This window comes from Corapipo altera, unplaced genomic scaffold, assembly GCF_003945725.1.
Source record: "Corapipo altera isolate COAL_440 unplaced genomic scaffold, ASM394572v1 44b, whole genome shotgun sequence".
In the NCBI taxonomy this organism is placed as follows: domain Eukaryota; kingdom Metazoa; phylum Chordata; class Aves; order Passeriformes; family Pipridae; genus Corapipo; species Corapipo altera.
This window is the reverse complement of record NW_020884932.1, coordinates 3,175,869-3,190,537: the sequence shown is the minus strand read 5'-3', so window position 1 is coordinate 3,190,537 and position 14,669 is coordinate 3,175,869. Positions and strand designations below refer to the sequence as shown.

Genomic DNA, 14,669 nt, shown 5'->3' with positions numbered 1-14,669 from the left:
TAAGTGTAATTAACTTTTAAACACAAAACTGCCAAGCAGAAGACTAAATGCTCAATTTATTTTCCTCTTATTGATCAATTAAGGGCATAATGATCATGGGATTAAATATTGAATTCTCCATATTTGCAGTGTTTTCTGCATGATAGAATTTGTAATTATTTCTTCTTTTGCATTCTTAAAACCCTGAAGTTTCATTTACGTGCAATCTAGGTTTCCTACACTTGCTTTGCTATGCTTTTAGTGATAGACTAAATCACAACTACAGAAGGGAAAAATTGATTCTAAGTGTTTGACATTTTCAAGTTCAACTCACATTGATTTTTTGAGAGATTATTGAGAGAGAAAAACATGCAGAACTTGAGGAAAATAAAAAGACAAGTAAATTGGGCATGGAATAATAACCTACTTGAGGGATATACATATCAATGAGGGAAAACAATTATTCAAGGTGACATAAGAAATCATAAATATGGTAAGATAGGTAGAAATAGCAAACCAGAGAAAATAATTTTAACTCAATATCTTAAAGTAATGATCAGTTCAACATTTAAGATCTCCATTATCTCCAGAAAATAAAGTTCGCAAAGAAATGAATGCCTCAAAACAGCAATAAAGGGTTATGTAGCCACACAGCCCAATGAATACAGAGAACAACCACTGGCAGCTAAAAGAAGTGGCTAAAAGGAATGGTATTTATTCTTTACCTGTATGTTAAAATCAGCAGATTTAAAATCAGCATTTTAAACATACCAAAATCTGTAGAAGTACAGAACAAAGCAAAACTCAGTGATAATTTGCAGCCCTGCTTCTGAAAAACAAGGGCAAGTCACAATCTAATCAGTACATGCTAACTGTACAATTAACCTATTCTTTAATTAAAAACCTATAAAAGACTTCCAGGTGGTATAAGCTGAGTAAAACTTGGCTTCTAATTTTCTGTTCTTTAGAGAGTTAATAGAATTTAAATTTATGACTAGTTTCACTTTAAAGGAACATTTGCATCTCTTCATGTCCTACTATTTATCATATATAGTGATTTAAAAAAATTAATAAAAAATAAATTAAAAGAATTTATAAAGATGAAATATTATATAGTTTAAATTCAGTCACTTTGTTTTAGATCATTCAGTGAACATTTCCGAAAAGCCTTTGCCAATAGCTGGTTTAAGGAAATCCATCAAAGGAGGACTTAGCAACAAGTACAATGCCAAAAATTAATATAAAAGGAATCACACACTTCCCAAAAATAGAAGATGAGAGACAGTGCTAAAGATAGTAAAAGGACCACACTATTGATATCACAAAACACCTGAAAACCTCTATTTAAATGGAAAAAAAGAATCATGTCTGGAAGAGAACACAGTGAATCTGAAATGCCTCTAAGCGAAATAACCTGGAAAGGATACTGTGATATGCCACAGGGAAATTCTCACATTTTAATGGCTTTATATTGAATAAAAGGCTGATGCAGCCTCTAAAAGCCCTGTCCAGCTCAAGAAGCACTCTTTACTACAAATCATTACACACAGTCAATACAGATCTCTGGCACAGTATTGTGGAGGTTGAGCTGATGGGATGCATCAGGGCCACAGTGCAGCACTCTGTGGAGATTTCAATGCAGTGCTGTGACACCTAGTAAACCCTGGAAAGGACTGTCTTTAAACAGACACACTTCAAAGATGTTTACAGATCACTGGGGACCACTCCCACTCATAAATCCCTCAGGGTCATGTTAAAATAAAAGAAAACCCTTGAGAAAACTCAGAAGGCTGAAACTCAAGAAAATAATATTTCAAGGCATCACTCACTGCAAACTAATTTTGCATTTGCTGGCTTTTGTAATGGTAGCAGTACTATAAGTGTCATATTTTGAATACCATCCTTTCCATATGCAGTGATCACTAGTTCATTCTGAAGGGCTAAAATTTGGTTATACATATGTATCCAAACTGGGAATCTACCCCTCATCCCACTTCTATGCTTGGGACAGACAGATTTATTCTGACATCACTGGTAACCTGTAAGTCATTGTGACTATAGCTTTTTACAAAGTATTAGAGAACTAGGTGGTAGCTTATAAACAATGAAAAACTAACAAACAGAGCTCTAAGATGTTGAATTCAATTGAATAATTCCAACTTCAGAAACGTTCCAAAAGGCTTACAAACACACAAATTCTCACCAGTTGAATAAGCAGGCTAATTAGGTCCGTCAGGGGTTTATTGATAAGCAGCAGGTCTTCGGCAGCCTGTGTGTCCCCTCCTGTGCCAGATTTCTGTGCCTTAATAAGAGAGAAAAAATCAAAAGCGACCTTGGTGACTGTTCTGGTATGAGGAACAAATTAGGTCCATTAGGTGGTGGAAGCGTGAATAGAAGTCTGAAGGAGACTTATGAACTCTTCTAGTTAAATATTCCTGAGCTCCCAATGAGCAGTTACACTCCCTGTGTCTGTGACAATAAGCACAAAGCAAAAGGGGTTCCTGCTGTCATGCCCATTCTGCACAGGTTGAATATACTGACCTACATGACATTTCTTCAGAAAAATGCAATAAACTGTATACGTAAAAAATATCTCCAAAGTCATAAATGTTTCATGCATTTGTAATTTCTGTCAACATGACACATCTATTTTAACATTAAAGTTCAAATGTTTTTTTTCCCCTGTATCAGGTACAATTTCACATGCAACTCAAACCAAGAAAATCAAGGTGACTGAAAATTTAGGATTGTCAGCAATATTGCCCAATTTTGCTCATCTGCCTCACTCTGTATCCCGGAATATTCACAGTATATTACAATAATTTAAATTATTTTTGAAAGAGGAATAATAAAGTTTCCAAGTGACCAAAGCCTGAGATAAGATCTGTTACCACTTGTAATTCTGACCAGTCATCCCCCCTCATCAAGACACACTACCAACCTAGGCAGTCGTATTTATGACCCATCCCTGCCCCAGGGCACCAGAAAGGTCTGCTTGCAAGATCTTTCATTTAAGTTCATTATCTTGAACCAGCTTTGGACCATGACCCTATACGGTCAATCTGCTAGAGGAAAAAGTAAACATTTTGTCTAATTTTTTATTGTCTTTCATTTATAGTTCAACCCTAAAAATCACTGTCCAAGTGCAATACCTGAAGATTTTCATTTGGTTAAGTGAACAGAGGAGCAAGTCCCCTAAGGCAGGAGACACTACTGCTCAAGCTCCACTGTAGATACTGATGAGTGGAAAGGATAGTGCCTTTCTTCTGGAAAGAATTTTAAAATAAAAGAGAACCGAGGAGCTGTTTCTCCAGGTGAGAAGTCACATTGGTATGTCCCTCACTGAGACTCACCACAATGATCTGGAATGCTGAAGCCCAAGAAGGACAACAAATGCAGAAAAAAAACAAAAAATGGAGTGTTTATATTAATGAAGAAAGGCAAGTAAGTCACCTTCACAATGCAGCTGGATAAGGTTATCACCTTTTACACAAAATGCTTAAATAAAAAGGATTCAAGTGGAGGTACTACCATTTGTAAAAGTCAACTTAGGCCTCAAAAATGGATAATACAAGAAAATTTGATTCTCCTTTTCAAGTTCTGTTTTAGAAGGCATCTTACTCAGAAGATCTCTATAAAAACAGTCCAAGAGTAATATCCATGATGCATTTAGTGACACGTGGATAGTGGAACACTATGTAGTCAGTAGGTAATGGCCATCATTCAATAGTGCACGTGTACTGATACACCTGTAGAACTCTCAGGCCTTCTGACAAGTACTGTCTTGATGAGCTAGCCAAGGCAAGTAACATCATGGTAAAATTTGCTTTTTAAGGGCACAGGACAGAGCTATGCTTCAAAACTCAGTTTTCCAGCTGCTTCTTGTTATTTATTAGCATTCCAGAGCAAAGCAGATTACTTTGACAAGAGTTAGACAAAACTGGAGCTGGAGTTTTAGTGCATCAATTAACTGAAGTATTCAAGTAAAGCCAGAATAGAATTTGGCTTTGAATGAATAGATTTAATTTTGTATCCAAATAAAAACCTTCAGTTTGACTAATACTACCAAACCATGTGCAAGATACTCTTCCTCACGTGTCCTCCAGAATAACTGGCCTCACCACTGTTATATGGAACGTAAGTACAGAATTTAGCTCTCTGTGATGGAGTGATGCCAAAAATATGACAATCAGGAATTAGCCTACAAAATTTGATTTACAAAGTGATTCTTAGATGAGAAAACCATTACAGAGGACTCAAAAAAGACCAAGTATTGTACCATCGCATTTAGATTTTCTTCCAAAAATTAAAGAAAAACAAAACAGAAACCTCCCAGTGAAATATCTGGTTGATAACATGGCTGATCATGTAAATCAGTGTAGAAAAAAAGAAAAAAGCTCAAATTTCAACATCAACTTCTTACATTAAGCCTTCTTTAAAGAAAAAGAGAAATGAAAACAAAGCACAAAAGCAAGCAAACAAAAAACTTGACTAAAGAAAAATTCAGCAGATCATTTAAAAACAAAGCAAAATTTGTCAGCTTAACATCATGTCTAAAAAAGATGAATGCTTCTTCTTCATATGTTACTAAGAGAGTTACGTGAAATTTCTTTGAATTGTATCCTCCTTTTTAAGGACGAGGATGGTTTTCTTGGAGGAGTATTTCTACCAATACCATGACTTGCACTGATTCAAACAGAAACTTGGAAGACAAATTGATTTTCCACCATACTAAAAATTCAATAAAATCAGAATAGTGGGAATCTCATTATTAGGATAACAGGATGTTATCTAAAAAATTGTTTAAGATGGTAATGGCCCCAGGAAATAAATCACATACCTGCAAAGTCTGGCGCACAATGTTTGCTGTATACATAAGCATGCACTGCAAAATGTCAAGCAAGGACAGAAGCAGTGCATTTACTGTCTTGGTGCTGCTTTTATCATCTGCCTCCAAGTACAGAACCACAGCTTCTGTTAGGAGATTACAGATGTGATGAGCCAGTCCTACATAGAAAGTGAGATAAAAAAAAAAAAGGTTATCAGGAAAAGAACAATGTGGAAGGTGACCTAGATAAAAATAATAGATTAGGATAAAAACAAATTCTACATACATTATGAATATTTATTCTATTTCCTCTTTTTCTCCATAATTATCTCCTTTTCTATTCTCTTTGGACCAGCTCATAAAGAGATTTAAACTGATACAATCAAATTTTCTAACTGCATGGAAAATTATGTAACATTCATTAAATTAAAACATACTTTGAACCCTAAACTTTTCTGTAGCATGCTGGTACACAAGATTCCTTCACAATACCTTCACAACTCACAAGAATTTAGCCATTTCTCCAGTCTGTTACAAAGTGCCACTTCAAGGTGGCACAAAGTTTCTTAACTGGTCTGCCAATTAGAACCTTCCCTGTATGTTTTAATTGTAGAATCGAACAGTGCTTAACATAAAATATATTCAGAAGAGCATTATAAATGAAATACTGAATACTACACTTAACATGTTTTTAAGATTTGCTTAAATTATGCAAGTAAAAACTTTGCTGAAAATATCTTCTTGTTTTGAAGGGGTTTTTTTAAGCTCCTTTAGAATTCGACATCAGCTCCTGTAGCTTGCCTGACCACAAATCAATTGACATAGCAGAAAAAATATAATCTGTTTCAAGGCAACACCAATTCAGTTCAGAATCTTTCTTATTTTCAAATACAAAGTGACTGAGTTTATTATATTTGATTTTAATCTTTTTCTTTCAGAGTTTCATATGGGATGAAAGATACTTTGTTTCTTAACATAGTACGTTTGTAAACCATCTTTTACACTGGCAATTTGCCATGTAGTCACTTGGATAACACTGTAGTATATTAGTACATCAGCTTTAGTCCCCATGATTGTCAAAAATAACTGAAGTATTTCACTGATTTCAGTGAAGTAAAAAGACCTATTTTATAAGTTCTCCTTTAAAAAAATCATTGCATATATTTTTACGAACACCAGTACATGATTAAAATGAGACATTACAGAATACACTATGTGCTTACATCATTCAGCTTTTAAGAGCAGTCAAAGTTGTGGGGCATTGAACCATTTGGGCTTTGAAAGATGTCCCATCCATTAACTAAATTTCCCATGAAATATTTTTCTCCTCTATTCCTCACCCCTTAATACTTTCTTCAGGAAATTAAATACAAAACCTTTCATTTAGAATACAGTTATGGTTCTAGATCATTAAGACTTGCACTCTGCTTCTATCTCACATCTTCTTTATTTTTATGATTACTAGCATTATTCTTTTCACAAGAGTTTGATTGATGGCTGTCAGCTCAAGCTAAGCTTTGAATTTCCCGGAGTTTTGTCTGAATAAATCAAGCTCTCAAAATTAAATCACTTTAATCTCACACATTTAATTTCCTTCTCCATTTTCAGAGTGAAATTTCTGCTGCAGTTCTGAACACTTCATACAAAAATGAAATAGCACACAGAGACACATTTAAGTGATGCCACCAATACCCACCAAGAAGAAAAAAAACCAGACATAATTGTAATTGTATGTCTACCTGATACAAAATATATAGTTATTCTATGACTATTTTCAACAGGCTAAATCAGAATAAACCTAAGAAAACAGTCCAGCAAGACTTTGTCCCTATCAAAGAGATGTCTGAAAAATTGCCTGCAGGGCTATGACCCAGTACACATTGTTTCTCCCTCCATAAGGCCACAAAACCAGCAGCCACATCAAATGAATGAGTCACGCCATTCTTTCCAGATGGCTTACTTATAACCCTTAAGACGGTGACTTGGTGACTTGGAGACGAACACTGACAAGGCCACTTTCACACATAGGCATTGCATTTTATGGGTCATCATTAAGAATTTTTTAGGCAGTAGTACTCTCTGCATAGAACTAAGTAGGGAGTGACTAGAAGTGAACAAAACACCAGGATCCATGACTGTGATCTTCAATCTTTTCCCTTTCAGCTTTGAACACGACTTGCTTACTTCCTTAACTGTACCAACCTGAGTCTCAGAACTGCCTTATTTCTGCTGTTTGGTGAACAGGGAGGTGAACCAAACACTCAACCTTCTCCCTATCCATTGAGACATGAATAATATAATTTCCTAGATTTTACTCTCTTGAAGTATTTACATCCTAAGGGTATGCACATTAGCAACCCTGCCTCCAAACACCTGAGATATTCATATTTACTTAGTTAACTAAAACATCAGAACTAATGAATTTTATTTAAGTAGATACAAGCTCACACAGAACTACACATATAAAGATATGCAGAATAAATTTGGAAAGTTGTGAGGGAAAAAATTTCCTGGACCTAAAATACCTTTGGAAAATTTAGCACATCAATACTTTATAATAAAGACATCTAAAATAAAACACTGGTGCAAAATGTTCCTTAATGCACTTCATGATTCATACAGAAACCTGATAAACACTTGGTTCCACAGATAAAGGCCACAGACTGACCACTTGGCCAAGTAAACAAAGTTCCAGGCCTGTTATTTAAAATACTCCATTGCATTACAACAAAATGAAAATTGGAAGCCACAGTTGTAAATATATTCCTTGCTTACACCACAAGACAAAATACACACTCTTTGTCCTCAGAAGAGAAAGTTGGGAAGCTGTGACCATGACAAAACTCAGTAGAAGTTTAACAGCCTTGACCACTGGCACTGTAATGAGTTTATTCTAAAAGGCAGCTATAAAGATCAAGTCTGACATGTTTTAGCATTCCAAAAATTGAATCCCGGAACAGCTAGTCTGTAAAAAAAGTATTCAATTCTAAAAAAAAGGAAATTGCATTCATAATTCTGTAATATAAAAATCACATATGGATCCCTAAGTTTCAGAAGATACCTTGAAAGTTTTCTCCCAAATTCTATAACAGATTCAAAAACCACAATTTAATTTCCAATAAAGCCTAAATCAATACCTACCTTTCAAAATTTTAGACAATACATTTCAGAGTCATATTTAACAGATATAGGTTTCTTATGCAGAATTCTCAACTCTTCATTAGAAAGTAAAATAGGTTCTGATTCAAAGGCACACACTCTATGCACTCCTGAACTTTGCAAGTGATGGATCTGAATATAAATTCTGTATCACAGAAGAGATATAAACCAAATTCAATTGAGGAAGATTATTCTACTGGGACAACCTACATATATTTAAGTATTCTGGTACTTCCAAGTATATTGGCAATAGTTCACCTTCTCAAGAGAAAGGTGTTAGTGAGTTTACACGAGTGAAAGTAATGCACCATAATTTCTTTCAGCTAGGCATTTCTTATTAAGGCAAGTAAGTAAAAACTTATCATTTAACCTATTACAGAGTTTTTTGGTTACTCTATTAATCTGCAAATTTCTGCAAACAAAATATATCACACTGTACTGTTCGTAGCTTTAGTTATAGTCTAAATTTGTTACAATACTTCATAGTGCACTAGTCACGCCTTATATTTATTTGTACAAGGTCCTTCAAAATACCAAGCCTCAGTGCAGTTCTCTGCTATTCAAATTTTGCTGAAAAATAAGGCAAAAGTTGCATTCTGTATTAGAATTATTGTGGTTATAAATTAACATAACTTGAATTAAACAAAGAACCTTTTCTAACTGCAGTTCAAGATTCATAACATGTATTAAAATGATTGTATACAAAATTCCTAGCCATGGATTTATAGCACTTGACAAACCCAGTGTTCACAGAAGAGTATTTCTCCTGCCCAGAGACCCCTGCAATGAACTGAACACAGCGCTAATAGTGTTTTATGAATGTGGACTGTGATGACTATGCCTGTGTTTTATAAATCTTTTCAAAAGATAAAAGGAGTCTTTTGGCCCATGATACAGCTAATCGGACTGAATGTGCCATGATACCTTCTGAAATGAAAGCTGAGAAGAGAGATTTTATTCTCACCTATTAGTAAGATGGATAAAGGAAAAAAAATCTTCACTTCCCAATCATACGAAACATCAAAGGACAGCCTAGGAAGCAATCTTCTAGGCAATCCTTTCATGCCTACCAGCAATTAGAGCATTCAACAAACCTGTCTGCTTCCAGCAGGTGCACTTCCTCCGAACAATGCCACCGCACAGCCAAGCAGCCAGCAGCAAACCCCCTCAGCCTGGCAAAAAGGTTTCTCTCTGTTCGTCTCCACACATTTCTCTCTAGAGAGCCATTTTCCCCATTTGTATCACACCTACGCAACTGAATCCCCAGGGATATTACCAAGTACATATTCACTAGACTTTTCTTCCTTCTTTTAGTTACAGAGTGGACCTGCGATATTAACAGATTAAATAGAAACCATATTTTATAATCTTTTAAATTTTAATGCTAAAACTCAAAAATATTGCTAAGAAGAAACACAGGACTGTATTATGATAGATTCTAGCACACAGGAATGAGGTCCTCAGTACCTGAGCACTTAAGATAATCCATTATGTCATAAAGATTCTTCATAAAACCTTATTTACCTACATAAACCTGGGATTCAATTTGCATTATTTGCATCACAGTACTCTACTACTCAAATTTTCCTGTTTTGAACAACTGAACTAGACAACAAAAGGCACACATGGTATCTTTAGGGTAATAGCATTTTTAAAGGAGTTGCTTTGTTTTTAATGTTATTTTTGTTTATTACTTGTTACTGGTTTTGTTTTAGGAAGTATTTGTTTTGGTATTATAATACTGAGGTAAGACTAAACTAGAATAGCAAATTAGATTGCCAACGATTTCAAAATTTGGTGAGTTACAAATGTTAGATCAAATGGAAAGACAATGATACAGTTGTTGAGCAGATCAATTGCATGACTGCTGCCCTGAAAATTATTTTCTATTCTGATCTTAAAAATGAAAAGCATCTAAAGAAGAAAGTTTTGCACACGCTGAATAGTCTATTCCTACTACTGGTAGACTGACTAGACATTTTATGACTAAAGAATAGGTTTGAGGGATAAAAATCTCATTTGAATTTGTCATACTGAAGTGGTCAAGGCTCTCCCTCCAGAGCTTCCCTCTGTGGGAAGAGTCTGTGGTTCAGATTTTCCTACACACGTGGAAGGTAGGGCACTCACCAACAGTGCTGTCCTCACACACAGCAAAATGGGTGTGGTAAGGATGATGACAACCAGGGAAGAAAAGCCAGTTATAACCTTTACTCCAGATAGGTTGGAAGTGGACTGCAAAGTACTATATCTTGAGTGTGGATGCCTGAGAGGAATACTGACCTGATATTCTCAGTGGCAATATGGGTCTGTTTTGAGTCAAACCAAGACATTGGTCTATTTTACTTTTTCCGGGACTGGCAGCATTTAGCTGTTATTGTTAGAAGTCAATTTAGAGGTGCCACCTTTCACTTGTGAAAAAAGGGTGCAGAACTGGAGACTCCCCAGGGAACCAGATCAAACTCTTCTCAACCAAAGAGAATCCTGCCAACAGAGAAATCTACTTTTTCTATAATTTAATCTATGAAACAAACACATAGGTTATTTAGACCAGCAGGTGTATAGATCAGCCAACTAAAAGATAGAAAACCAAGTGAATTCTCTCATAAGAAAAAGTATCTGAATGTAATAAAGGATAGTAAAAACGCAACTTGAACTATTTAGAAAAAATAAAGTCACGTAGTGCTGCATATGCTTGACTGGTCAATACAAAAATAATGAAACATAACAAATTATACCAACTAGGTTAGACCGTGGTTGTTCTCTGTGAAAAAATGTGGTTAGAATAACATACACAGAGCAGGAGTATTTCTGAAAGTATAATCACTGATCCCTTGAGAGTTCCTGATTTGCTGCTTCTTTTGAAAATGAAAAAAAAATAATAAAAAAAGAAAAAATGAAAAAGAAGAAAAGAAGCTTCTCATCTAAGGATCTTGTTAAGATTTCTGTGACAAAATTTCATCTGAATTCAGGTTTTTGTATCAGATTGACTCAACCATTCTATAATTAATTCAGAAAAGATATCCAAGCTGTTTGAAACTTAGTTCACAGCACATATGGGTACATAGCATCAAAGTTTTGAAGGAAGGGAATTTTGTTCTAGACAAGATTTACCAAGATAGTCCTCATTCCTAGGAGTACAGTCCATTGAACATGAACATGAACTTGTTCAACAGGGATGGAATGAAAGATCAGAAGGTAATTTCCCTTGGAAGATAGTTTTAAGAACATCCAAATTCTTTATACTTATATCAGAACTAATAAAAATTTTTTCCAAAATTTATGTGAGTGAATACTACATAACTAAGGACTGTAATAACATTCAAGGGATCTATTCAAAGTGTTGATAAGACATTAATAGTGTCTCATGTGAGCAGTCAGTTTTGATTTGTTTGGATAACGAGCTGTTGGGCACCACAGTCTCTAAAAATACTATCTGCTTCTTACAGTCTCTAAGTAGATGAATATAATTGGACATTTGCTACAAAAAGACAAGTAAAAAATATAACAGAAAGGTAGGATCCACTGAAGATGTACACGCAAACTTTAAATGCTTGTATCGGGTGGCTTGTGAGACTAGACATAAAGGAAACTTTTTTTTTTTTAAGTATTCTCTCTTCAGAGAAGGATTTTAGCACCCAGCAGTCATAAGATTTGCTGCCAGTTCTGTCATTCATATATGTTATGTACATCTCAAATAGGCTGTTTTTTTGGTAATCGGGGCCCATAAGCCTCTTGATGCCTGTAAAACCCAGTGCTGCCATCCCAAGAGGTAGCTGACAATACAGTGGAGTACAAGGCTGAGGCTGCCTGACAGCTGATCATTTTGCAAATCGCTCTGTTGACAGCAAACACTAGTTCTTCCCAGGGGTTTGCTCATGATCAATTGTTCAAGGATATTACCCCTACAGTAGTGTGAGTGTGCATGAGACAGAGAGGATGCGAATAGTCCCCGGTTTCCCCAAAAAAGTCATGCTAGGCTGCTTTAAACTGTTCAAACAGGTAGGTTGCACTAACCCTACTTGAAGCAGATTCACATACTTGAATGACCCTTCTAGCTGGAAGATTTGGGGAGGGATAAAGGTGGAAATAATACAGTGACTTCCCAGGGTATACATTTAAAATATTTCTGTCACCAACTGTGCATATATTAAACACCTAATTCATTCCTTTCATGTGGATTTAAGCATTTTTGTTCATACAGGTTTTTTTAATATGTCAGTTGTGCAGTATTTGCAAGCACAACATTTCATCACTAAAAAAGGAAAAAAAAAATAAATAAACCAAAACTCTAATATGATAAAACCATATTGTCTGGATTGACTATTACAGCTGTTATTAAGCAAACTCTATAGCAACTTTTCAGTTAGATATGTTTACCCACGTTAGAGATACATTAGAGCTTGTAGTTTGTTTTATAAAGCTCTGTAATTCTACAGCATGCTATACTTCTAGTTAGATCCCAATACACCCTATTTTATCCCTTACAAAGTGTCAAGTAAAATAAAATCCGTTGGTTTTGTCAGACAGAAGGTAGATGATGCTTAGGATGTTTTCCAAACAGTAGGTTTTAATTTTCTGTATGAGGAACAGGAATATCTAAGAGGACACTACTCTTTGAGAACACAACAGTCTTTAAAACCTTCTTTAAAATCAGTCTGAGATATTGTCAACTGTTGCTTCACAGCTACATGGGAGAATGTCAAGTTGTGAGTTAATGTACAGTGTATGTACATTACATACATAATGTATGTACATACATACATAAAGACTCCATGAGGTCCTCAAATAACGCCAAAAACTAGAAAAAGTTCTTCACTAGATTAAAATCTGTTATATTTAGGAATTCTTTGCATTCAGCAAGATTCAGAGTCAGTAAAGATTCAATAAAGAATTTTGATTTACTGCTCTGAAAGATCAAGTCTCCAACAATCACCATGTGATAAAATACAGAGGAATTTATATCCTGGGCTTAATTTAGAACTAGAAACTCTTCTAAAGAGATTATTATTTTAATAACAGACTTCCTATCACACAAGATTAAATCCTGTTTATCTACTTCAAATATCTTGGCGTGCTTCTGCTTTGACATCAACTTTCCCTTCTACCAAAATCCTTGAGAGACCACATTCAAACTTTGAGAGCTGCCTTTTTGACAAAACCCGTACAAACCAGATATGAACAGCCTCAGAATGCAGATACAGCCCTAAACTGTTGTCACAAACTGACAGCATTCAACAGTTTTAAATGACATTACCAGGACTAATTGTTCTAGCTAGGCCTTCAAGAGGCCCTGGACTGGGAGTGATAAGAACCAATGAACCTTGGCTTCACAAAATTCTCTTAAGTTTTCAGATTTAAATTGCAGAAATAAACCACAGTTGAATATTGTTCCCACATATATTCAGTAAATGATAAGGGTAAAAGCTCTATACATTTCCCTACTGAAAAGTCACGCATGTAAGAAAAGATATTAAATATTTATTCCTATTCCTCTCGGTCTATTTACATCAGTCTGCCATAGGATGAAAACTTAGTACAAATACTTGGATTTTCAAGTGACACTATTCTACTATTGTTACAACTACACCAAAGACCAAAAGCAAAGGTTAGAGTATCCACTAAGTGGAATTTGCTGCTGGTTATTACAACAAAATTGAATCTATGTCACAATTTCCTGTAACATCCTGTGTTATTCATCAATTAAGTTTACAACAGAAATGAAAGCTGACAACCAGCAATTGCAACTGTCCAAGGTGGCTTTGGTGTATGTGCACTTACATGATCAAAGGGCTTAGACAGAGGTCAGGATACTACATGATAGTAAATCAGGTTTTGTAGCTAAGACCAGATATATTTTGTAGACTGTGTTAGGTCAACTATTTTCCAAGTAAGTGTTGGGATAACTTTGACCAGTAGACTCTCTAATTTGCTATCATTTCACCATACCAATAATGCCACACCCAATTAAATCTCTAAAATCCAACTTTTCAGCTCAGATGATGCTATCTTTCTTAATAACTGGCTCAGGCATGTCTTGTTTTGTTTGCATGTATACTTGTTCTATTCTGACCTATCCATGATTTTCAACCTTATCACTGGAATCTTTGAGCTGAAATCCATCACACTGTGATCATGCTGTCACTGGTTATATCCTGGCTATACCAGAAGTGCCTTACCTAATATTTGTCATTAGTACAACCTAGACCAACAGAGCCTTCATTTTCTGTCAGTACAGCTACCTGATCCCAACTATCTTGACTTCAACAGCTCAGTTTACTTAATCAAGAGAGAGTCCTAGCTCTGAAAGAACAGCAAATCTGTGCGTGTTTGAATTCTGTGCTCCTTACCTTGTCTTCCCTGTCTCAAAAGGACCCACACAGTAGGAACATGGGTCTAATGACACTGGGTTTTGGACAACCTGTACACTTTCTGTGCTGGGAGTTGTGAAGTCTGTGTGGGTATGCCAACAGACTGGCTCAGACTCTTGGTGAAACTTCTGTATAAGCACCAGAAGGAGATTACATGGAACAGTTTGGCCTACTAGGCGATCTTGGCCCAAACCACCCAGTTTTGAAACAAAAACAGGGAACAAAAACACCTTCCCAACAGCAAACTGCAATTAATCCTGTGGCTGATCGGATGCTTTAACTGAGAATCAGAATTCTGCTTTGCTCAACTGCAACAACTTCTTCAGAGGTGAAAC

The 14,669-nt window shown here is 35.6% G+C and overlaps 1 protein-coding gene across 7 annotated transcripts in view; it reads right to left on the bottom strand.

Annotated features, from left to right (window-relative positions):
- ULK4 (unc-51 like kinase 4) overlaps positions 1–14,669 on the bottom strand; it is a 225,432-nt gene that overhangs the window by 59,671 nt on the left and 151,092 nt on the right. For all 7 annotated transcript variants that reach the window (XR_003530337.1, XR_003530336.1, XM_027659556.1 and 4 more), the window contains exons 33-34: positions 4,820–4,986; positions 2,183–2,281 (exon numbers count right to left, since the gene is read on the bottom strand). Coding sequence is in view for 5 of the 7 variants with exons in the window: in XM_027659556.1 (XP_027515357.1) it covers positions 2,183–2,281; positions 4,820–4,986 (266 nt within the window). In the remaining 2 variants the exon portion in view is untranslated. The remainder of the gene's footprint in view (positions 1–2,182; positions 2,282–4,819; positions 4,987–14,669) is intronic.